The sequence below is a fragment of the Lontra canadensis genome, unplaced genomic scaffold (genome assembly GCF_010015895.1).
Source record: "Lontra canadensis isolate GAN:19392208 unplaced genomic scaffold, GSC_riverotter_1.0 scaffold56, whole genome shotgun sequence".
Classification (NCBI taxonomy): domain Eukaryota; kingdom Metazoa; phylum Chordata; class Mammalia; order Carnivora; family Mustelidae; genus Lontra; species Lontra canadensis.
The window spans coordinates 2,261,469-2,285,727 of NW_022631050.1; the positions used below are offsets into that span (position 1 = coordinate 2,261,469).

General features: G+C 41.4%; 1 protein-coding gene across 2 annotated transcripts in view; it reads left to right on the plus strand.

Moving 5' to 3' along the window:
- The window catches only part of USP13 (ubiquitin specific peptidase 13), a 106,902-nt gene extending 91,771 nt beyond the window's left edge, over window positions 1–15,131 (plus strand). For both annotated transcript variants that reach the window (XM_032875406.1, XM_032875407.1), the window contains exons 20-21: window positions 13,004–13,088; window positions 14,772–15,131. In XM_032875406.1, the coding sequence (XP_032731297.1) occupies window positions 13,004–13,088; window positions 14,772–14,865 (179 nt within the window). In that variant the 3' untranslated portion in view covers window positions 14,866–15,131. The remainder of the gene's footprint in view (window positions 1–13,003; window positions 13,089–14,771) is intronic.
- Window positions 15,132–24,259: the final 9,128 nt, after the last annotated feature.

Consider the following 24,259-nt stretch of genomic DNA (forward strand, 5'->3'; position numbering starts at 1 on the left):
CCCAAGATCACACAGCTCTTACGAGTTGGAGCCAAAATTCAAATCTAGAATCCCACGTTCTTCACTGTTGTGATGCCCTGCTTCTTGGGCTGTGATCACCTCTGGAAAGTGTTTAGGCTTGTTAGCTGGCATTCGTTACCTCCTGCAGGCAGATGGCAGCATATCTCATCTCTCAGTGTTATTTTTTCTGTATCCCCCTACCTCTAGCTCAGACACCTGGAACCATAGCCATACCACCAGCCTCGTCAAGGCACTAACCCCCTTCTTCCTATTTCTAGGGCTGTGCTCAGGTTAATCCTTGATTGTGAAATGCCCTTCTCTCCCATCATGGCACACTAAAATCCTTACCATTATTCACAACTTGGCCACAGATTCCATTCCATGGGATTGCTTTCCCAGGACCTTCAGAATTAGTTCTTCCTTATCTTGTGCGAGTAATAATTACACCAACATTAACAATACTTCCATTTGTGCCATGTTTAATCCTCACAATAATCCTATGAGGTAGATATCATTATTATCTCCATTTTATAGGTGAAGAAACTGAGGTAGAAGAGAAGGTTAAGTTTGTTAAGGTCACATAGTTAGCTAGTGATGGGTAGAATCAGAATTCCAACCCAGGTCGTCGGCCTCCAGAGCATGTGCCCCAAGCCCCATGACATAGTGTTTATTCTTCTGTTATTAGAAGTATCAAATTCAGGGGCACCTGGGTGGCTCAGTCAGTTAAGCATCCCACTCTTAATTTCAGCTCAGGTCATGATCTCAGGGTTGTGAGATTGAGCCCTGCGCTGGGCTCCGCACTCAGCAGGGAGTCTGCTTCAGATTCACTCTCTCCTTCTGCCTCTTCCCTGCTTGTGCTTTTTCTCTCAATAAGTAAATAAATCTTAAAAAAAAAAAGAAGTATCAAATTCATCTGGTGATGAAATTATTTATGTAAATATTTGTGTTTCCTATTTGGGAGCTTGTAGAGGGCAGATGCTATTTTACTTTCATAAAGCTTATGGTGTCTAACACATAGAAAGTACCAAGTAAAAAATTATTGGATTTAATTAAATTCACATTTACAGGGGTGCTTGGGGGTGCAGTTGGTTGGGCATCTGACTCTTGGTTTTAGCTCAGGGCATGATCTGATGGTCATGAGATCAAGCCCCATGTCAGGCTCTGTGCTGGGCATGGACCCTGCTTGAGATTCTCTCTCTCACCATCTGCCCCTCCCCCATTGCACTCTCTTTCTAAAAAAAATAAAATAAAATAAAATAAAAATTATTTTTTAAATTTTACATTAGCAGCATTTGTTCCAGTAATCAGATAGCTGTAGCTCTCATTAATGGCCTGCTCATTAGTCATTTTACCAGATCTAAAATATATGTATTGATCTGCCACTAGACATAGAGGGTGCGAGGGAGATTTTCTTTTATATAAAACAGGAATTTCTTTACTGAAACTCTCATAATCCTGACTAGGTAAAAAAAGATGAGATATAGTTCTCCCAACTTCCATATTCATCTAAAGGGCCTTGTATTACTTTTTGGAAATCAGTGCCTTGCCTAAAATTCTAAAAGCTGTAATGGATGGTATTCAATAATTCATGAGTGGGATTGATTACGTGTTACATGTCTTGGTTCACGGCTTCCTTGATTTTCTGTAATGGACTTTTCTTTGGGGATGGTGAGTCCTCTTCACAGAAGGAATAAACCACACAATGGGGGTCATTGTAAAGCTGCCAAGATACATGACTATAGAAAGAGGGTGAGTCTGATCATTAGGTTTTCCTGTTTTCTGATGGAGTGTGGAGGGACCAGCCACTCTCTTGAAGATGGTCATTAATGATATGAAACAGCCACATCATCCCCTTGGGCTTGCTGAACTCAGAGTGATCTTCTGGTACTCCTGGCCCTGCTGGTTTTTGAGTTGAACTCTTGAATGGGATGTCACGATGATGCTTTCAAGCACCCTTTAATTAAAGGCACTATGGGCCAAGATCAGTGGTCTCCCTCTTCACTTCCCCCACATTTAGGGTGAGGGTAGAGAAGGAGACAGAGATGCACTGTGAGACATCAAGTACAGGATATACTGAAGCTAAAAGCAGTGGTAGGTGAAAATTTTAATTACCAAAATCCAAAAGAGCCTGACTCATCAAATGCATTTTGTATCTGATTTTTAAGAGGAATGGATGTTTTTAAAGTAGCCTTTCCAGCACTGTGTCTTGCACACCAGAGGTGATCAGAGAATTAATGATTGAATGAAGAATGGCTAAAGATCAGGAGGTAGTGGCCACAGGAATAGTTTTGTGCTGCCTCCTCCAAGTGCCAGATGGAGGAATTGGGAGTGCACCATTTTGTGTTACATTGCATAAGTCACAGGAAAAGAAAAAGGTGATTTCTTGTACTTTGCTGCATTAGCACCTGAATTCATGTGTCAGTCACTTCTTTTTTTTTATTTCTCTTATAATTAAAAGTGTATTTAATAATTTTAAGAGCTTGAGAAAATGCAGATTTATGAAAAGAGAAAATAAAAACTACTTCCAACCCTACTACCCGGTCATAACCACTGTTAATGCCTTGTGTTTATTCTTTAGACCTTTCTATGCAAATATAAAATGAATACAAATACAAATATTTATAAAAAATAAAACATTCTATACATGCTATTTTGTAAAGATTTTTTTGTTTGTTTGTTTTAGAGAGAGAAAGAGAGAGAGAGAGAGAGAAAGCTCGAGCAGGAGAGGCAGAGGGAGAGGGAGAAAGACTCTCAGGCAGACTCCATGTTGAGCACGGAGCTGGAGACTGGGCTTGATTTCACGACCTTTAGATCACAACCTGAGCCAAAGCCAAGAGTGGGCCGCCTAACCGACTGAGCCACCCAGGCACCCCTCTACATGCTATTTTATAAATGCTATTTTATAAACTGGCTCCCCCTAACTGTGGAGATATATATATATATAATGTCTAGATCACTGAATGTGTATTAATAATACCCCATTGTATACCCGTACCATAATTTACATACCTAATTTTAGGTCAGCTAATTGTTATTTAAATAGAAGATGATTATATGGGTGCCTGGGTGGCTCAGTTGGTTAAGCATTTGCCTTTGACTCAGGTCATGATCTCAGGGTCCTGGGATTGAACCCTCCATTGGACTTCCTCTCAGTTGGGAGCCTCCTTCTCCCTCTCCCTCTGCTGCTTGCTCCCTGTTTGTGCTCTCTCTCACTCTCTGTCAAATAAATAAATGAACTCTTAAAAAAAAAAAGACAATTACAGAAAGAGTTTCTGATAATGGGGCTATTTTTACATTCAGAATGTGACAGCAATTATTATTACTATTATTAGTTTTAAAGATTTTATTTACTTATTTGAGAGAGAAAGAGCATGAGCAGGGGGAACGCAGAGGGAGAAGGAGAGAGAGAAATACACTCCCCACTGAGTTGGGAGGGAGCCCACGTGGTGCTCCACCTGAGGACCCTGAGATCATGACCTGAGCCGAAGTCAGATGCTTAAGCAACTGAGCCACCCAGATGATTGAGAGCAATTATTTTTAAGTAATAAATTTTCAAAGGATGAATTTTGTTGACAGAAGTATAACAAATGTCTCCTTCAATCTTTTTCTAGGTAATAAACATTAAGAATAAGAAATAAGAGGGGTGCCTGGGTGGCTCAATGGGTTGAAGCTGCTGCCTTCGGCTCAGGTCATGATCCCAGGGTCCTGGGATCAAGCCCCACATTGGGCTCTCTGCTCAGCGGGGAGCCTGCTTCCCCTCCACGCCCCCTCTGCCTGCCTCTCTGCCTGCTTGTGATCTTTGTCTGTCAAATAAATTAAAAAAATTTAAAAAAAGAATAAGAAATAAGAAACATAAGTTTCTTTTTTTTCTGTCCTCTTTCTCTTTTTCTCTATTAAAAAATGACACCATAAAGAACATTCTTGGGCCCTCATTTGATTACTTTCTTAGCATAAATTTCTACAAGTGAAGTTTTTGAGTCAAAATTGCCTATTTTTGAGGTACTAATGAGTATTACTACATTGCCTCCCCAAAAGGCAGCTTTGCTGGCTCTCTTGCTCCCCCATCCCTCCACGGGTGCAGTCAGGCTAAGAACTCTCCTTATTTTTCATATATTTATTGGCTGTTGTTTTTCTTCTTGTGTTAATCACTTCCTCATTTAGTTTGGTACATTTTCCCATTTTTATTGAGGTTTTCACCAGCTTTTTATTGATTTATATGAGAGTTTCATATATTGCACATTAGCTTGGGAGTACCTGATGGGTCTACAATACTGAATTTTTCAGGCCAGAGACATGCTACCCTTTTCTTTCTTTTTTTTTTTTAATTCATCTCTCCTTTTTCCCACCCCTGCAAAGCTGTATGGTTTTCTTCATAAACTTCCTGTGTATTTCTGGTTGAGAGTTTCTTCTCAGAATTACATTTTTTTTATGACTTACGAATATAAATTTTTCCCATTATATTTTCTAAATTGTTACTGCTGAATTTTGGAAAGTTCCTAATCTTGTAATTAGCCGTTCTGTAAGGATTTCATTAGAATTACATTGAATTTAGGTTCGCTCCTAGGAAATGTGTTTCTGTGTAGGCAGGTTGTTTACATTCCCCAAACACTGCTTTTGACCTCTTTTTTGGGTTGGTGAGTTGATGGAAGCATTTGGTTTGGGGTATGAAGACAATTTAACAGTTTAAGTAATCGTTTTTTAGGAGCAAAACGGAGAGCCAAAACAGACAGTCAATCCAAGTAAAACCAGCAACTTCAGTTTTCTGGGTTTTGCTGTAAGGGGCGGGAGAGCCGAGCCACACTTATCCAAGCAAAAAGGGAAGTGTTGTATCACAAGAGCTGGGCAGTGCTGGGGAGACCTGACTCAAGGCATGCCCTTGATTCTGGGACTGAAACCCTTTTATCTGGTTGCTCCCCTTGGCTGTACTTCTCTGGGTTGGTGTGCGTCTCAGATAGGTTCTTCCTAATGGTCACAAGTTGGCTGCCAGTGCCTCCTACTATGTATTTTTTTAGGTTAAAATCCAGCCAAGCATTGTCCTGGAGTTCTTAGTGAAGGTCCTGGCAATCTGAGACTCCGGCTGCTCAGCCCTCCCCTGGTCACTGGCCCCACTCATGGAGCCTGAGGATGGAGCCGTCTTCCCTCCTAGCTTGTGTGCAGAGAGGGGAAGCATGATCCCTTCAAATGCTCATTCAAATGTAGTCCTGGACCAGGAGAATTAGCATCCCCTGTGAACAGCATCACCTGTGAACTGGTTAGAAATGCAAATTGTTGGGCCCCACTCTAGGCCTTTGGGGGTGGGCCCAGTGATCTGGAGGTCAGCAGGCCCCCTAGGCCATTCTGATTCAGCATAAATTTGAGAGCCACCGTGCTAAAAGCCAGATGAGGTTACTATTGCCTTAAGAAGGACAGTAGCTGCTGGGACATCTTACATCATATTAACGCTGAAAATAATGACAAGATAGGAGTTTGAATGGGAAAAAAAATGTGACTCTATAAGCACATGGTTTAAAGGAGCACTTGTATCAAATTCTTTAGGGAATATGTTAACTAAAAATCACTCTTATACAGTTTTTCGAATGAGGAAATAATGTCATTGCATGAAACTTATTTTCATGTTGTCTAGTTTGCTCAGAAGAATTAGTGCTAATAACACTGGGTCAGATAGTGGTCGTCCTTCACTGATCGTCTGTTGTGCACTAGGCACTTCCTGGACAGCTTTTCTTTACTCCTGCGGCTAGGTGTTCACATGAGCAGATGGGGACCCAACACGTTAGGGGCCTGGATGGTGGAAGAACCAGCTGGGAATTCAGGTCTGTGTGATTTTGAAGGCAGTGCACTTCCTCTTTCATCTTACCACAGACCTTCTAAATCTCAAGGGAGGCGGGACTCTATTTTTCGCAAGGCTCTCTTTATCATTACGTTCTGCACATTTGATGGCTGTCACCTTTCTGTTGAGTTTTTAAAAATTGTAAAAGTGGAAAATTGGGTCTTTAGTTTGACCTATCTGGGCTTCTGCCATTTGCAAAATTATTTCTGTTTCTATGTTGCACTTAGTGTTTAATCTGTCTTTCTTTCTTTCTTTCGTTCAGAACTCACTGATTGCCAGTGTAATTAAAATGTGATTAGGCTGTGATTACTCAAAAGCTGCTCTGGCTTCTCAGCCGCATCACTGTAATGGCTCCAAGAGCTTCTAGGGCAGCAGAGATTTTCCAGGAAGGGGAGCAGAGAGACATTTCATTATTGTAATGGTGGGGCTCCTAATGCACCAGTCTCCCTGAAGAATGCAGCAGGAATGGGATCCACAGAGCAGGAGGGTACAGCCCCATGGGAGCTAAACACCAGTGGTTTACTTGAGGGCAACGCCTCCTAATGCAGCTGGGGTCCAATGCTCATCCCACTTCAGCACCTGTTTGTAATTCCTGTGGGTTTTTCATTTTTTTTTCCCCCAACGGTGTTATCAGAAGTAAAGAGGCAGTCACTCTGAAATAAACTAATTTATACTAAAGTATGAGTGACTGAGAACTAGGAAGCATAGAGGCAATTGTTTGATATTTGGAGTTTTACGTGGTATAATAAAGAGAAGTCAAAGGGTTTTGGTAATTTTCAGCTGTGTGGGGTTGGGGGAGGCAAGGACAAGGATTCTGTCCTTGTTGTCAGCTGCCTGAAGCTGTTATTGGTTTACCCAAATGCTCCTTTTGCTCTTTTTTGGGGGTATTCTGAAGTTTTCTAAAAGCTCCAAACCCAGATCCATCCATTTCTCTCTCCCTACCCCTCACTGGTCTTTTCTCAGAGCAGGGACAAGGGAAATCAAGCTGTTCTGGGTAGAAATTGTTTGCAGATTGAAGGTGTTTGTGAGTTAAATGTTAGTAAATTGAGAATGATACTTTTCCTTCTGTTGTACAGAGGGAATTAGAGGTGGGTAATGGAACAAATTATTGAAGTTGGGAAGATTCAGTTGGAAAACTCAGTTTGGGTTTCTCATCAGAAGGCTGTGGAGCCCCTGGGGTTTTGGGGTTCATTTCAGAGAGTCTTTTGGTGTTTGTGTATTCTGTGCACTCTCTCCAGACTGACTAAATAATGTCACACCCTTATGAGATACTACTGCTTTTCAAATATGTATAGATGCTATAGGGTTCATAAAATATAAATTAATTGAACTGTATTCCTGAATCTAGAGCTGCTTTAGGTCATTATGTGTTGTCGAACTATAATTCTCAAGAAGGTAAAATCATGATTCTCAGGTACATCTAAACTGAGCACAAATCACAGATTTTCTTTGACTCGTTAATTAATGTGGGAACACCTCGTTGTTATTACCGGTTCAAAGCATCTGAGAAGCTAGGATAATCAAAGATAATTTGATTGCTGAGTTAAATATAAAATTAGTGTCTCCAGATCATAAATCCTTGAAGTTATATGTTCTATTGGAAAGAAATTTTTCTACCTTTACTAAACAAAAATCTATAAGTTAATGAGTAACTTGACTAATTCTGGTAACTTTAATCAATAGTAAGCAGTGAGGGTACCTGGGTAGCTCAGCTGGTTATCTGCCTTCAGCTCAGGTCATGACCCCAGAGTCCTAGGATCCAGTCCCGCATCGGGTTCTCTACTCAGTGGGGAGTCTGCTTCTGCCTCTGCCCCTCTCCTGCTGCCGCGCTCCTGTTCATGCCCTCCTCCCTCCCTCTCTTGTGCATGCAAAAAAGAAACCAAATGTTAAAAAAAAATAGTAAACAGTGAGATGAACTTTCATCCCTCTAGACCAGGGGGCAGCATACCTTTCCTCTAAAGGACCAGATATTAATATTCCAGGCTTTATGGGCCATAGTCATGTCATGACATATTTTTGTCCCTCTCCTCCTCTCCTCTCTCCTGGGTGGTACAAAAGTAGGCTATGGGCTGGATTTGGCTTATGAGTCATTGCAGTATGCTGGCCCCTACCCTAGACAGTCCTTGGGTGGCCATTCCTCCATAGGACATGAAAGGACAGGCTGCCTGCCTCTTCTGTTTTCCAAGTGTCACATTCGTTTTCTGACGGTGCTTTTTCAAAGAGTAAAATCAGAGGACCATTGCTTTTTTGTTGCGTATGGGTAGGGGTGGTAAAATTTTGATATGAAAAAATTCTGCATATTAGAAAGGTTGGAACCATTTTCTTATGTTCAAAGAAGGACACGTTTTGTTGGGAGAGGGAAAGAGGGGCAAAGTTGCTAGTTTCAGACTCTGTTTAATTCTTGCTTTCTAGAGGGACATGGTGGTTTAGGCAATGTTGTCTAACTTTTCTATGCAGGTCAACATTTTAAAAATGATTTGAGGGGCACCTGGGTGGTGCATTTGGTGAAGTGTCTTACTCTTGGTTTTGGCCCAGGTGATGATCTCAGGGTCAGACGATCGTGGCCAGTGTCAGGCTCCTGTCTGCTTGAGACTTTCTCTCCTCCCTCTGCCCCTCTACCCTGTGCTCACATGCTTTCTCTCTCTTAAAATAAATAAATAAAATCTTTTTAAAAAGTGATTTGCCTTGACTCAAACTGTCTTTTCTATCTACGTGAAAAGGGGTCTGCACATCTTTTAGGAGTATGTACACTGATGCTGTTTTTTTAGAAGGGTCCCTCTGAGAACTTGGAGAAGAGTCAGTAGTAGCTTGTCTGTTAGGTTTATTCAGCTTCGTGTTCTCTTTGGAAGCAAATACTAATTGAGATTTCTTACCTGTTGAGTTTTTGCAAATGTGTTGAGAGAGATGCTCTCTTTTGCTGTCAGTTCCAGCAGGAGATCTTGAATAATGCATGGGGTGGTTGCTTGTATTGATAAACATGGTTAATTTTAATTTAGGATTAAGATTTATGCTAATCTTTTCCCCCTTTAATTCATTTTTATGATTCTGAGTATACACTGAATTGTTTTTAACCAAAGAGAGGAGAAATGCCTTGGGGGGCTTAATGACATGTTTGGGCATGTGGACTGTATGGATCTGTCCCTTTCTTTGTCAACTTGTTTTGTCAACCCATTGGCTGTGTTGGTATCCAAGCAGTGTGTCATTGTACGACCTGGCTTAACATGGACGTTGCTCATTTAAAGAGTCTGTTCAGTTAATTAAGTCATTGTTTTGGGGAAGAGTACATGGTGGAGGGAAGCCTTGGTTGGAGTGTCATGTCCTTTCTTTATTTCATGAAAATTCTAAGAAAGCAGCTTCATTTCGGGAGACCAATACTGTATCTCAAGCTGAAGAATTGGGCTGTGATACAGATGATTCCAGAAGAGTTTTAAAAACCAACCAGCGTCAAGCAACCTGAAAAGTTCTCTGCCTGTACTCTCCCTCACTTACTGGGTAGGGCAGGTTCTTAGTGTTAGGGGACAACAGGGAGGGCAGACCAGAGTAGGGGTCCTAGGTCACTATCTCAGAAACTAAGTGCCAGGCAAAACGATTGTCATTCACAGTTGTTTTTGCCTAGATTCTGGTTTTGAACTTGGGTTTGTTTGTTTTTTGTCATCAATTGGTATGACAGCAACAAAAACTTAATGATGGGAAAAACAATCCCCTCTGAGTCATTTCTTTCTTTCTTTTTTTTTTTTTTTAAAGATTTTATTCATTCACTTGACAGAGAGAGACACAGCGAGAGAGGGAACACAAGCAGGGGGAGTGGGAGAGGGAGAAGCAGGCTTCCTGCTGAGCAGGGAGCCCATTGTGGGTCTCGATCCCAGGATCCTGGGATCATGACCCAAGCCGAAGGCAGACGCTCAACGACTGAGACACCTGGACTCCCGGAGTCATTTCTTTTTTTAATAATTTTTTTACTAACTTTAACTTTATACTTTGGTAGGTGGTTTATAAAATATATACAATGTAAGATGATATAAAAACACGTGAAGAAATGGAGTGAACTATTCTCTAATTCACACATTTATTTCTATATTCAACAAATACTTATGACATGCCTGTTGCATGCTGAGCCACCATTTTCTGTGCCAAGAACATTTCAGTAAACATAACAGACCAACTTCCTATCCTTATGGAGCTATATTCTAGCCAGAGATAAAGGGGATAGACAATAAATAAATACACAGGTGGATTTGGACATAGCGGGAGTTACTTCATGTTATCAGTCAATAACAAAGCAAGGTTGGGGGGAGTTTAGGGGTCAAGGTGGGAGTGGAAGGGAGAGTTGTTCTTTTATAACTTGGTGCAGGAAGACCTCTCTGAGGTGACATTACATCCACGACCTCAGTGAAGTGAGGGGTAAGTCTTACGACATCTGAAAGAAGCGTTTCAAAGAGGGAACAATGAATGTAGAGGCTTGAAGACCAGAACACGCTGGGTGTGTTTGAGGAGCAGGCAGGAGGCAGGAGTAGCAGGGGTGCAGTGAGAGAGAAAGTGGGAGTAGCTGAGGTGGAGTGAGGGGGAGAGAGGGAGTAGCTGGGGTGGAGTGAGGGGGAGAGGGGGGAGCTGAGGTGGAGTGAAGGGGAAGCAGGAGTAGCTGGGGTGAAATGAGGGGGGAATTGGGAGGAGGTGGGCTTCATAGATCTTTGTGGAAGGAAGAGTTTACTCTGAGATACAGGATGAGATATAATTTGACTTCCATTTAAATGCCACTGTGACAGCCATACTGAGAATAGTCAGTAGAGGGGAAGGAAGGAAGCAGGAAGCCCGAATAAGGGGGTGTTGTAAAAATTCAGACAAGTGATGATCGTAACTAGGATCACACATTACTAGTAGAGGTGGGAAGAAGAGGCTGGATTCTGGATATACTTTGAAGAAAATGTTGACAGGATTGGCTGATGGATTGGATGTGTGTAAAGAGCATGAAAAAACCTGAAATTGTTGTAACTTGTGTGTCAACTATACTTAAAAAATGTACCAGAAAGGAAAAAAAAAAAATAAAAGATGTATGTGAGAGAGAGCCAAGATTTTGTCCTGCATGGAAGAATGGAATCACCATTAACTGAGATAGATGAGTAGAGAATGCCCAACAAACTGGAAATGAAAGGGAGCTTCCTCAACTAGGCAGCATCTACAAAAAACCCATGCAGAATGGTGACAGACTAAATGCTTTTCCCAAAAGATCAGGAACAAGACAGGGATGTCCACTCTCTCCATTTCATTCTTTCTTTCCTTTTCTTCTTTTCTTTCCCCCTTCCCTTCCTTCCCTTCCCTTTCCCTTCCTCTCTCACTCCTACCTTCCTCCCTTCTTCCCCCACTTCTCTCTCTTTCTTTCTTTCTTCTTTCTTTCTTTCTTTCTTTCTTTCTTTCTTTCTTTCTTTCTTTCTTTCTTTCTTTCTTTCTTTCTTTTTCTCTTTCTTTCTTAGAGAAGGAAGGGGGCAAGGGGCAGAAGGAGAGGGAGAATCTCAAGAAGACCCCCTGCTGAGCACAGAGCCCGATGTGGGGATCCATCACAGGACCCTGAGATCATGACCTGACCTGAAATCAAGAGTCAGATGCTTAACTGACTGAGCCACCCAGCCACCCCCACTCTTGTCATTTCTATTTAGCATTGTAACAGAACTTTCTAGCCAAGGCAATTAGGCAAGAAAATGAAATAAAAGGCATCCAGGTTAGCAAGGAAGAAGTATAACTTATCTCTTTCTGCAGATGATACAATTTTGTATATAGAAAATCCTAAGGAATCCACTAGAAACTATTAGAACTAGTAAGTGGGTATAGCAAGATTGTAAGAAACAAGATTAATATACAAAATTCAATTTTACTTCTGTGCATTAGCAATGAACATGCAGGAAATTAAGAAAATCGTTCCATTTAATACCATGAGACTAGATGAGATCACCCAAAGAGAGGGAAAAAATGATCAGAGAGAAAAAAAAAATCTGTGGTCTGAGCTCCAGGTCATCAGTGTTTAAAGGTCAGGGAGATGAGGAGGAGCCAATGAGTCAGCTAGACAACCAAGAGACCGTTCTGGGCTGGGGGCAAATACCTGAGGAAGAAGGAGGTGATCAGCAGTGTGTGATGTGGTGAAGGGGGGGTAGGTGGGGACTCACCGTTGAGTAAGTAGATGAACCTGCGTGAACAGCAAGGGAAAGAAGGAATGAGTGAGAAAGGGTTGAGGAAAAGGGTCTGTCCAGAAACAATCCTTTGGAAAATGGAATAAAAATAGAGCACTAGAAAAATGAATATGTCAGCCCATTTTTTCCTTACTAGATTTCACAAACATACTATTATGAAAGTTTGCAAAAAGGTGCTCAGTTTCTTTACCTGTCTCGTCATAGCCTGTAAGAGTTTGTTGAGTGGACTGGTACCCACTCTGTGGGTCCATGGAATCCACTCTGTGTTGTGTAGGTCTAGCCCAGGCAAGGGGAGCCTGAGCCGAAATTAATCTGGAATGGGTATGTACCGAATTCTCTGATAGACGGCAGGAGGCACTTGTTAGAGAATAAACATTGGTCTTGCACTCGAAGGCTATATATTTCCCTGTTCAGAAAGAACGAAGTCTGAATTTGGTCCCATATAGTTTATTGTGAGCAAGTCAGAAACCACAGGAAGCCTATTCTGAAGCATTATCCCTGTCTATAAATGACAACAGCTATCTGCTGTCTTCCTCATAATGCTGACATTTGTATGGTATTTTAGTCTGAATTGCTCATTTACGCTTCATACAACCCTGTGAAGTGGGTGGATTTTTCATCTTAGTGAAGAAACGGGCTCGGAGAAAGGAAACAGCTCCTCCATCCTCAGGCTGCTTAAAAGTGATAGAGCTGGGACTGCCCCTTTAGACCATGAGCTTGCCACCATACTCGACTGTGGGATTTTGAATCCTCTTCCAGATAGGAATTAAATGCCAGCTGTGCTTGGATAGTTTATGTCCTGTGTTATTATGAATTTGCAGGTTGAAGTAGGTGAGTGTGTGTGGGTGTGTGTTCTCAGCATAGCAAGGTAAATAGACTTTGTCTTTTAATGTAAGCAGTTGCTGGGTTGCACCATTGTTGCTTTTAAATTCTGATCAGAAGTGCTCTTGGTTTCTAGAAATGCTGCCTTGTAACAGAGTTGTTTCCTCTTTCATAGTGTATGAATTATTTGCATTCATCAGTCACATGGGAACATCTACAATGAGTGGCCATTATGTTTGCCATATTAAAAAGGAAGGAAGGTGAGTCATTTTTAGAAAATCAATGAGATCTATGTTTTATTGAGCACCTACTATATGCTAGGCTCTCAGCGAGGTGTTGCACATATTATCCCATTGGTTCTCACGATGGTTTTGTAGGGATCTACTCTCAAAGCCATTTTATACATTAAGACCCTGAGGCTCAGAGAAGCTGAGTAGCAGTAACTTAGCCCGGAAGTAGCCATGTCAGAGCTGGCATTCAAAGCCACTCTCAACCATCTTACTAAAGTGACTTCCCAAAATAAAGATGAGTCCTGCAGCAGAATGTGTGTATGTTTGGGACCTCCATAGGATTGCCAGTTTTAGCCCACAGAACAAAAAAATCAGGTGCCCTGTTAAATTTGAATTTCATATAAACAATGAGTAACTTTTTAGTATAAACATGTCTTAAATATTACATGTGATGTATTTATACAAAAACTTATTTAATGTTACTTCCCTGCCATATAAACTTGACTGGGTATCCTGTGTTTTATCTGGCTTCCTTACACACATCCACTGTTTTGCCCTATTGTGGTCTTGCAGTAGACTTCTTGGCTTTGTAGGTAGAATCGCTAGATGTGTGGTGAGCTGGGAATGAGACATTTATGGGATGTAAGGCTGCTGCTCTCTTCAGGACCTTCTCTTTGGGGCTCTAGCCCCATTGAGCCCTCTGGTTTCTCTTCTGTGAGCTCCCCACTGAGCAGCCTGAGGCTCAGCCTCCTGCTTGAGGCAGTGCTCAGCCACGTGGATGCCAGAGAAACCTACAAACTTGCCCTGTCCTGGTGGGACATTGACCTCTCACACCGTGCCACACACACTGTGGGAGACACTGGTTCCCACCGGGGACTTAGTTGTGCTCCCTTTTGGTGTGTCTTTTAGTGTTGTCTTCTTAACTTGATTAATGAAATAGTTGAGCAAAGGCACTTGATTGATAGTAAATTCTTTTTATTACCAAGCATGATGCTCTTTTAAAAATACTTAAGAAAAATGCTTAATTATAATTTAAAAAACAATAAAACTTATGGTAAGGAATTTGTAAAATGCAGAAATATAACAAAGAATATGTCATTTGAAAAAGATAATCATTGTTTATGTTTCGATACATTTCTCTTTTATTATTTTCACTGGGAGAGGGTATACGTTTGTATACACGTACATCGTACATACAAATGTACATATGCATTTACAGCTTTTCTAAAAGCTTAAAGTACACACATGGCACATACAGTTTTTTAACCTTGTTCCCACGTCATACTATATTGTGAGTATTTTCTCACTTTACCAAATATTTTCTGAAGACATTTTAGTAGTTGTGGGATAGTTCACTTGCATGGCTCTTTACTTCTTATTTTGACCTAGTTTTACACCTTGAGGGTGAAATAAACACTGCTGAACATGATTCTTTGACTTAATTTCTGAGGCCATCTGTGGACTTCTACAAAAGGGATTTTGAGACCAAAGGTCTTAAAATGTTTGGCGACTCCTTTCGTAACTATCTTTTGATTGAGCTCAAGAATAAAAAAAGCAGTTTACAGTTTCCCACCAGAACTCTCTTTTTATACAGTAGGCTTGAGTTTGGTTATCTTAAAACAACTTGCTGAAGTATGGCACAGTAACTTGTTTTTGGCAAAGCTTCCTGGGACTGACTGAAATCCATCAAGTTCTTCTCTCTTTTGTTTTCAGGTGGGTGATCTACAATGACCACAGAGTGTGTGCCTCAGAAAGGCCCCCCAAGGACCTGGGCTACATGTACTTTTACCACAGGGTGCCACGCTGAGCCTCAGATGCGTCAGTTGGCGAGAGGAAGCCACACGCCTTTTTAATTTGCCAAAAAAAAAAAAAAAGAAAGAAAAAAAAAAAGCAAGCAGAAGTTGGGACAACCAGACATGAAGGAATACATGGGGGTATTTATAGTTTATTTAAAGAACATCATTTGACGCCTTCTGAAATAGAACTGGGAAGAAATTTCTATTAGTGATGATACACTACTGTAGATAGTTTTTCTTTTTATAAATGTTCAAGGAGAGGATGATTTAAAAAAAAGTATTTATATTGCTGTTGGGGGATCTGCCACTGTCACATCAAAAAATGGGAATGTGCCACCAGCCCTCTATTATGATTTGGGGGCCAGTGGTGTGGCCTCACCCCCCGCCCCCCAGTAAATGAAAAGCCCATTTTTGTTTCATATCGAAAATCATTAATGGGGATGGGCTTTATGTGTGACACAATTTTTTCATTACACACAATTTCTGACCTATCCATGTATAGAAGATTAGAGCATCTTCAGTGAAAGGTATTTTTAATTTAATCGTATCGAAAATCCTAACGTAATTGTGTGAGTGTGTGAGGGCGAGACCGTTGTCGTCAACCAGGAAATCTGTGCCGGGCTGGTTTTTAAAGGTTAAAGCAGTTGGTATTAATCATAGCTGGGAAAAGTGAGTAACTATTTTAAAGAAACTATAACTCAGGAACAGTTTTAAAAATTGGCTCCCCGCTTAGATTTTCAGGTGTAAAAAGGGCTGAGTCGTCCCTTTTAAGTGCTGTCAAGAATTCACCGGGGTTTGTGACATTTGGTGAAATAAGGCCAGATGCCCCCAGTAGCACAATATTGTTCTTTGCCAAACAAAAGGTAGGTAAATTCTGGTTCTCAGCAGCCCTTCCCGCTAAGGCATAGTGTGTATTTTTAGTTAAAATAGCTAATCTTACCATAACACATAACAACTCCCTGGAATCAAAGTGCCCCAAATTTGTCCGTAATTTTCTTGTCCCTGCACTCTTTGCCTGCCTCCGTTTCTCCACTTTCCTGGGGCTAGCGTCTCCTCTTGGTCCTCTCTTGGCTAATCACCTCCCAAATAGCAGTGTGATCTCGGGTGCCTTAAGGGCTTCGGGTGCAAAGAAACTTTTTAGGACATTATGAAAGACCTTCTTTTCCATTTTGGTATCTCGGTATTTTTATTGCAACCTGGGATTAGATCACAGTTTCAAATGCGATGAAAAAGTACAACAAAAGTGGTTTAACGTCTTCCTGCAGCTCTGTACTGAATTCCAAAGTCTCTGGAGTTTCTATTTCAGATTGTCCAGTCAAATGAAGAAGGATCTATTGCAATCTGCTTAACAAGCATTTGATTGGTAGCAAGGATCTTTCTAGAAACTGTAGGAAAATAAAGAAGAACCAGCTGGGTAAAATGCCACATGGACGATTGACTACAACATGGTGAGAGGTGAATAGTCAGGATTCTGGGTATGATCAGGGCCCTTCTCTGGAAAGGTCAGCTACACAGTGTGTTTGTGAGGGTTGCTGTGCCCAAGGAGACCTGGGTGCTGCCCCTGACTGGGCAAGTCCCTCATCCTCCCTGTGCCTCACTTTGCTTATCTGCACAATGACATCTGCTCTCTCTTGCCCACTGTACTTTGAGAATATGGTGAGATTTGATACAATGACCCGTGAAAGAGTACTCTTGCCCACTGTACTTTGAGAATATGGTGAGATTTGATACAATGACCCGTGAAAGAGTAGCACGTCCAGTGCCATGTGGGTCCCAGGAGAGTGTTCTCCCTCCTTCCCTCGTCTGATCTTTTCTTCAATTTGGGGACAAATGCAACTGGCATAAGGAGGGAGCTCAGGGTGTGGTAATACTCTCTTTACTTGGTTGTGACCACTGATGTCCTCTTTTAATGTTGATTCGGATATCCTAAAACAGCCCCTCTCTGTCACATGAATCTCTAGACTCTTGTAGAAAACCCCATGTTAAGCAGCCTTACAAAATCCAGTCACCTTAGGGCTGAGTGTCATGGAAAAATGACTCCAAACGCACGTCAACAATGACTTGTTTTCAACGCTTTTACAAAGCAAAGGCCTTCTACGGGAGTGGGGAGAAATGGTTATTGGGGATTTGGAGTGAAATGTGGACAAAGATAGCATGTGTATTTTGAACAAAATAAAAATTTTGGTGTAAAACTTTGCAAAATGGTGTAAAATCAGTATAAGACTATAGGCTAGATATTATTTAATGTCATTAACTAGAAAAATAAACTTAGCCCTTCCGATGCCTAAACATATTGTAAGAAAGCATACTACGGCTGCCTTTTTTGTCCTGCCTCACAAAACAAAGGGCTATTTCTACAAGGCAAAGTTTTGTATATGTGCTATTCTTTACTTCAGATTGAGAATTGGGGAAAAACTAGAGCAAATAATGGGTTTCTTTCTTGCTTAAAAGTGTATTTATATGTATACCTTCATATATACAAGGTAGGTTTCCCTGGAATAAAAGTCTGGAACATACTGCTCCACTTTTCACACATATGTTGACGAGATTAATTGTGACTGAAAACTGGAATAACGTGTAGATTTTGTCAACTGACTATCAGCCTGTGAGGAGTCCTCTGTGTGAGGTGTGGTGGTATACTTGTGAAATTCTCACTGTGTGTGGGTGTAAGTGTGAAAGAGTGCACTTTTTTTTTTCCTGTAAATATCTTTTGATATCCATTTGTGTCAAATCCCAATGAATGTGTCTTTGGAAAATGTATCAGAGTTTTTATTTTGTCAATTGATCTAAATGCCCATTTAACTAATCAGAAATCCAGTTTGGTTCAGATTGGGTTTTTTTGTTTTGTTTTTTTTTTAAGGGCAAAAAGCATGCAGAAAGGACTAGTGGAAGAATCATGTTTTAATGCCACTTTACATCAACATTGCTTCAGTGTTTTGAACAGACTTGGCTGTTTTCTTTCAACTATAAGAGAATGTGCCTGCCATTTCCCTGCACTCACTTTGGGCTGTAGAAGCCTACCCCCAGTCGCTTGAGCCTGTGACTCCCAACATCCTTTATTTCCAAGACCAGCAAGGCCCACTGAACTGCACTCACCCCAGTGCCTCGGGCCCTTTACCTCTCTGGGCTTTTTTCTTTACAGTGAATGCATTAAGTTGGATAAGCTCAGAAGTCCCTTACTGCCCTAGCATTTGATTCTATTTTTATTTTCCTGCGGTAACCACGGGGGCCAGATGCGGGGATGTGAGGGATCCCATAGGGGTCTGTTGTAATGTGTTGGTTCGTTGCAGCTTGTACACCCGAGCTTATAGAATGTGTCATTTTTAGTGTCCGCACCTTAACCCCTCTGCCCACTTTCTTGGGTAATTATTCTACTTTTTTCCCATTCTTGAAATGCTTCACTTCTCAATCCACGAGATACCTTGTCTCCATCCGCTTCAAAAATGAAAAAACTATATAGAACACCTCCTGCAATGAAAGACCTCAGAACCACTTTCGGCTAAATTTGTAACATTTATAGAATATGTTCTTACTCAAATTCAGTTACAGCTAGGATCCCCAAATAAGTATGGAGAAAGTTGTCTATCACAGGAAGAATATTTTTCCTCTTGTAGGCATTACTGTTGCTAAATTGCATCACCTATGGAGTCCTGGGGAGGTGGCAGGTGACGAGAAGGACTAGGGGAAAGGATCAGATGAAATGTGATTGAACCCTTTACCTAGGTCATACATCCTAGGTTACAGAGTAAGATTCTGTACTCTTCAGCCGTGCTATAAGAGCACCTACCCAGTACGGTGAAGATTCCCTACTCTGTAAATTGTCTTGAAAGAGATTGTATTAAACCTCTCCAGGTCTGGGCTATTTGGTGCAGTAATCAGTAGCCACGTGTGGCTCATGACTTCTTGAAATTGGGCTTGTCCAAATCGAATTTGTGCTGTTCACGTAAAAAACAAAAACAAAAACAAAACAAAACAAAACAAAAAATAAACACCAGACTTTCAAAGCTTGGTACCAAAAAAAGGGAATGTAAAATATTTCATCCATATTTTATGTGTTTTACATGACAATATTTTAGATAAATAAGGCATTATTAGATTTCACTTTTGATTTTTTAAAAATCTGGCTACCCAAAAATGTTGTGGTTTGCTTTGCACTTGGACAGCACTGCTCTGGACTGTAGATGGTGTGGGTTATGCAGTGAGGTGCCCCATGTGGAACGTCCTTCTCCCAAGCATCCAGATAGACAGAAACAGCGTTCATACTTTTGCTGGAGTCAGGAGCCCTGTGAGAGACACAGAATGCCTTCTGGAAAGCAGAAGATGTCCCTGTGTCAAAACTAGTATGTATAAGGCTCCACTTAAAAAACAGAAACAAATGAACCCCAAACCTCATTCCTTCATCTTTGCTTAGAAGCTGCTAACTTTGCACTCGTTTTAATCCCGTTTTAACACTCTCCTGTTGCCAAGGATGTTGGCAACAGGACAGTGTTGGGCATATTTGCTTCACTTTAGGCAACATTCTCTTGTGGTCTCCCCTCCCCAGGTATTGTCTGCTCTGTTCCTAGCTGGGTGTGTTGACATACGGTGTAGATCTTGCCCCTCCTGTCGGCCTTGGCAGAGGCTGAGCCCGTCGCCTGCGCCCACCTGCCCAGCAGATTTTGATGTTGGCTCCTGAAAGAGTTTGTATTTATTTTATTTTGCACTAGTCACAGTTGTTGTTAAAATATCTCAGCTGTTTGGGGGAGAGCATTGCCTGTGATGGAAAGAGAGATGGATGATTTATTGCTTCAGTTGTTTTAAATTAAAGGCTATTCTCACAATCTGAGGTCCCTTGACGGCTCTTTTTTCTTTTGCAAAATGCCAAGTAAACTGATTCTGCCCTTTTCAGGTTCTCATCCATCAGTGGAACAGGTAACTTGAGACAGTGACTAATTTTATTTCTTTTTAGGGTTTCTTTCTATAGGCACCAGAGCCGCCTCGTTCCCATCAGTAGTGGAATGTCAGCAATGATGCAAGACGTTACTTCTTGGGGGTGGGAGGGACTGCAGTGGGGAAGAGTCTGATGTCTTTTAGACTTTCTCTGCTGGATGTACAGTTGAAAACTGGAGTCAGTTGGGAGACTTCTGTGGTTCTCTGACTCCGTTTTTGATAGCTTCCCTAATGCAGGGGCGAGCACACTCAATACTGATTGCACCAAGGGATTTCAGCATTTCTGTGGTATCATGTTTGTAGGGTGAATGAGTTTCCTGTTGCTGCTGTAACAAATGATCATAAATTTAGTGGCTCAAAGGAGCACGTTAGGTGAGACATCTGAAAATGGGTCTTACAGAGTTAAAACCTCGGTAGTGGCAAGGAAGCTCCATGTGAGAATCCATTCCTTGCCTTTTCCAGCTTCTGGAAGCTATTCTCATTCTTTGGCTTGTGGTGTGTCCTAACAACATGGACATTACTTAGTGTCTGCTTTCATTGTCATAGACCCTCTGACTGGCTCTCCTACTCCCTCTTAAAAGGATTCTTTTGATTACATGGGGTCCACCCAGATAGTCCAGAATAATCTTCCTATTTCAGGATCCTTAAATTAATCACATCTACAATGGTTTTTTTTGACATGTAAGGTTAATATTCACTGGTTTGGGCATTAAGGTGTGGACATCATGGAGGAGGCATTATTTTGCCTACCATATAGGCTATGCTTTTTACTACTTAAAAATGTCCATGCAATACTTAAAATTTTTTAAGGAATCAATCTATATATTTTTTAAAATCCCAGGAAAATGACCAGCATCAGCATGGTGCCATAATGTTTTGGTGAGAAGAGAAGAAGGAAATGATGAGGATGGGGGATTTCCTCTGACTCAAGAACTATAAAATTTTTAGGACAATGTTCGCGAGTCAGCTGCTGCTCAGATTCACTGGCTATGTCCCATTATGCCCAATGGAAGTGTTTACCAGTGTGTGTATGCCCTGTTTGAACCTAAGGTCCTGCTTGTTTAATGTGGTCAGTGACAAACCATTTATAGTGGGGAAATCGAATAGGAAAGCAATGAGTTATTCTCATCCTCATGCAACCAAGTATTTAAAAACTTACTAGAAAAAGTCTTTTGGTGAGGTAGGGGGCAGGGTGATAAAATGGAAAGAGTGGAGGCAAAGAAACTTGCCTTCAAGTCCTGTTTCCAGCCCAGACTAGTTATGTGACTTTGTTAAGCACTTAATATCCTGAAACATAATCTGGGCATCTATGCAGTAGGCATGATAAAAATGTGAAAGGAGTTATGTAAAACATCTGACAGTCTGGTGGCACGGGATATTTTTACTGTGCTAGTTTATGTCACTATTTTAACCCCATAGCACTTTGACCCTATGGAGGTTTTGACCCTTTGTTTCAGACTAGAAAAAAACATTTTTTTTTTAAAGAGTCAGAATTATACCAACATCAATGACTTTTTTTTTTTCCAAAGGATTTTTCTAATTTCACTAATCCAGTTTATTTTGTTAATCTATATAGCATGGTTCATCATTCAATACATATTAAACATCTATATGCCAGGCATTGTTTTTCTTAGAATGTATCAGTAAGCAAAGTAGACATGACTCTTTGCCCTTGTTGAGTTTATTTTCTAACAGGGAGAGCCAGACACTAAACAAGGAATAAGTAGCTTATATAATATGTTAAAAGGTATTACGTGCTATGGAAAAAAGGAACAGCAGAAGGGGGGTGGGAGGTGCAGACTGTGGTACTAAATAGGGTACTCTCTGAAGGCATCATCTGGATGTGAGATTTGAACCAAGACTTGAAGGAGGTGGAGGAGTCATCTAAATGGATTTTTGGGGGAAAGATATGCCTGGCACAGGGACACACTGGAGCAGAGGCTCCAGGGTGGGGGAGCATACCTATTATGTCAGAGAAGCAGCAAGGGGACCAGTGTGGTTTGTGGAAGAGTAGTGAGAAAGGAGTTTGGAGAGAGTCCAGATTGTCTGAGCCAGGAGGCCATTGGAAGGGCTTGACTCTAGAATGCCATTAGGAATCATTACATGGTCTTGAGCAGAGCACTAATCTGATCTGACCAAAGTTCTAGGAGGTTGGTTTTTGTCTGGAGTAGATGACAGGAGGGCAAGGATAAAAGGTCGGATAGGATGATGGCTCACATAGATGGGGTAGTAGCAGCAGAGTTAGCAAGGATGGTTAGATTCTGGATACATGTGAAAATAAAGCCAGTAGGATTTCCTGATGGGCAGGATGTGGCATGTGAGGGAGTGAGACCTCAAAGTTTTTGCTCTGAGCAACTGAAGAATATAGTTACAATCAACAAAGATAGGGAAGGCTTGGTGGGATTGGAGGGTGGTGATGGGAAAAGATGATCACAAGTAGATTTGGGGATGTGTGGAATTTAAAATGCCTATTAGACCTCCATGGTTGGTGTCAAGTGGGAAGCTGGATATATAAGTCTGGATTTTGAGAGGGAAGTCTGGACTGAAGATATAAAATTGGGAGTTGTTGGTAGCTAGATGACATTTAAACCAGGGACTGAGTCTAATTACCAATGGGGGGAGACAAGAAAAAGAATTGGTCCAGGGACTGAGTCTCTCAATATAAGAGGTCAAGGAGAAGATGAGCCAGCAAAGGAGACTGAGAGGTATGAACACCAAGGTGGGCGAAAACCAAGAGAACTGTGCCTGGAAGTGGAAGCCAAGGGAAGAAGGTGTCTTAAAGAGGCAAAAATTATCAACTATCAAATAACGATGATAGGTTAAGTCAGATCAGTTGACTGCAAGATTGATCTACTTGGAGGCCATTGCAGAAGGTGAATGCAAACAACTCTGAGGAATTTTGCTACAAAGAGAAGGAAAGAAGTGGTGGTGCCTGACTGGAAGATGTAGGATGGAAAGATAAGAATCACTGTTTGCTCGCCCTTGAGCAGGAAGAGGTGATGGATTCTGGTGCCCAGTGGGAGCTGACTTTGGGCAGGGGCTGGGGAGCCTGTCTGTGGGGACAGGAGGAAGGCAGAGACAGGAGTGCAGCTGTGGCTGTGAGGAGATGGGAGACTGAGAGTTCTGTCCTACCTGCTTTAATTTGCTCAGGGAAGTAAGAAGTGAGATCCTCAGCTTGGAGGAAACATGGTTGGGAGAGGTAGGAGGTTTGAGGAGAGAAGAAAAAGTGTGAAATAGTGATCGAGTTGAACTCTCTCTAGGCTGTTATATTTTCCTTTCTGTTTTAATGAAATTAGTTTAATTGGTATCAATTCTGTAAATCTTATGAGGGAAGTCTGAGTCATCAGCTTTTAGTCCTCATCAGATTTTCCCTATTAAAACTTTTGCTATTGTAGATTCCCTTTTGCTGTCATTATTTTCACCGGCTCCTCCTTTACCAGGTCAAATTTTGCAAATCTTAATTTTGTCGAGATTTTGTTCTTTGGTCATTTTTTAAATCAATAGCAGATTTTACTATGAGCACTCATAGTCATCGTCTTGGTAGTTTCTCTCAAGCCTACCTTTCCTGGGTTAATTTTTGCAGTTTTTAATAGTAGATGTGATCTTTAGTCAGTTCTTAATCTGTAAGACATTGATTTTTTTTCACCTGGCACAGTTTTTGCTCTTATGCTCATCATTTGCAGTAATATTAATTATGGACTGGAAACATAGTAGCGGAAAAGCAGAGGACCTGAGTGCACCTCAGGGTTAAAATGGCATAGTAGAAACAATGGCCTAGGGATCTGCCACATGGTAGGTTTCAGTAAATGTTAGCTTCCTTTCTTTTTCCGTCTCAAGGAACTTGGGCTGAAAGATTGACCTGCCTGGTCTCCACCCTTCTAAGCCCAAGCAGAGGGCCTGCTCCGAGTAAAGTGGTTTAGTTCCACAGAGCAAAATACTAAAATTAACTGTCAGTTCACAAAGTGCTGATTCACAAAGATGATTACCAGGCAGCAATATTTAATATGAGGTAGAAGTAAGGACAAAAATGGGTAAGTCCTTGGGAGCCCGAAAATGCTGCCCAAGTAAGGCACTACCGGAAGGAAGGTTATAAAGAAATGTAAAGAACACTACAAACTTTGGGCTGCTTTATGTATATACATGGAGTAAAGCAGCTGTTTGAGGAAATTAATGTGATTCTCATTTAAAAAAGGGTAAGAGACATAAGAAAGGTCTGAGTTATGCAAGGGGTGGGGAGAGGCGCTACAATTCACCACTGGGTAGAAATAATAGTGAATCGGGAAAGAAAGACATACAGCTTGGTTTTTATAGAGGAAAAAATGAACTTCCCCCAAGCTTCGGTGCTGGCTTCTACCAAGAGGGGACAGTGAAGAGGGGGAAGGGGGTGCTCAGGCTCCCTCTGCAGCTCTCTTCACCCAAGCCTCTTCCCTACATCGTCAGTCCAACCACTCAAGGCCTTCGTTAGTAAACATTTCG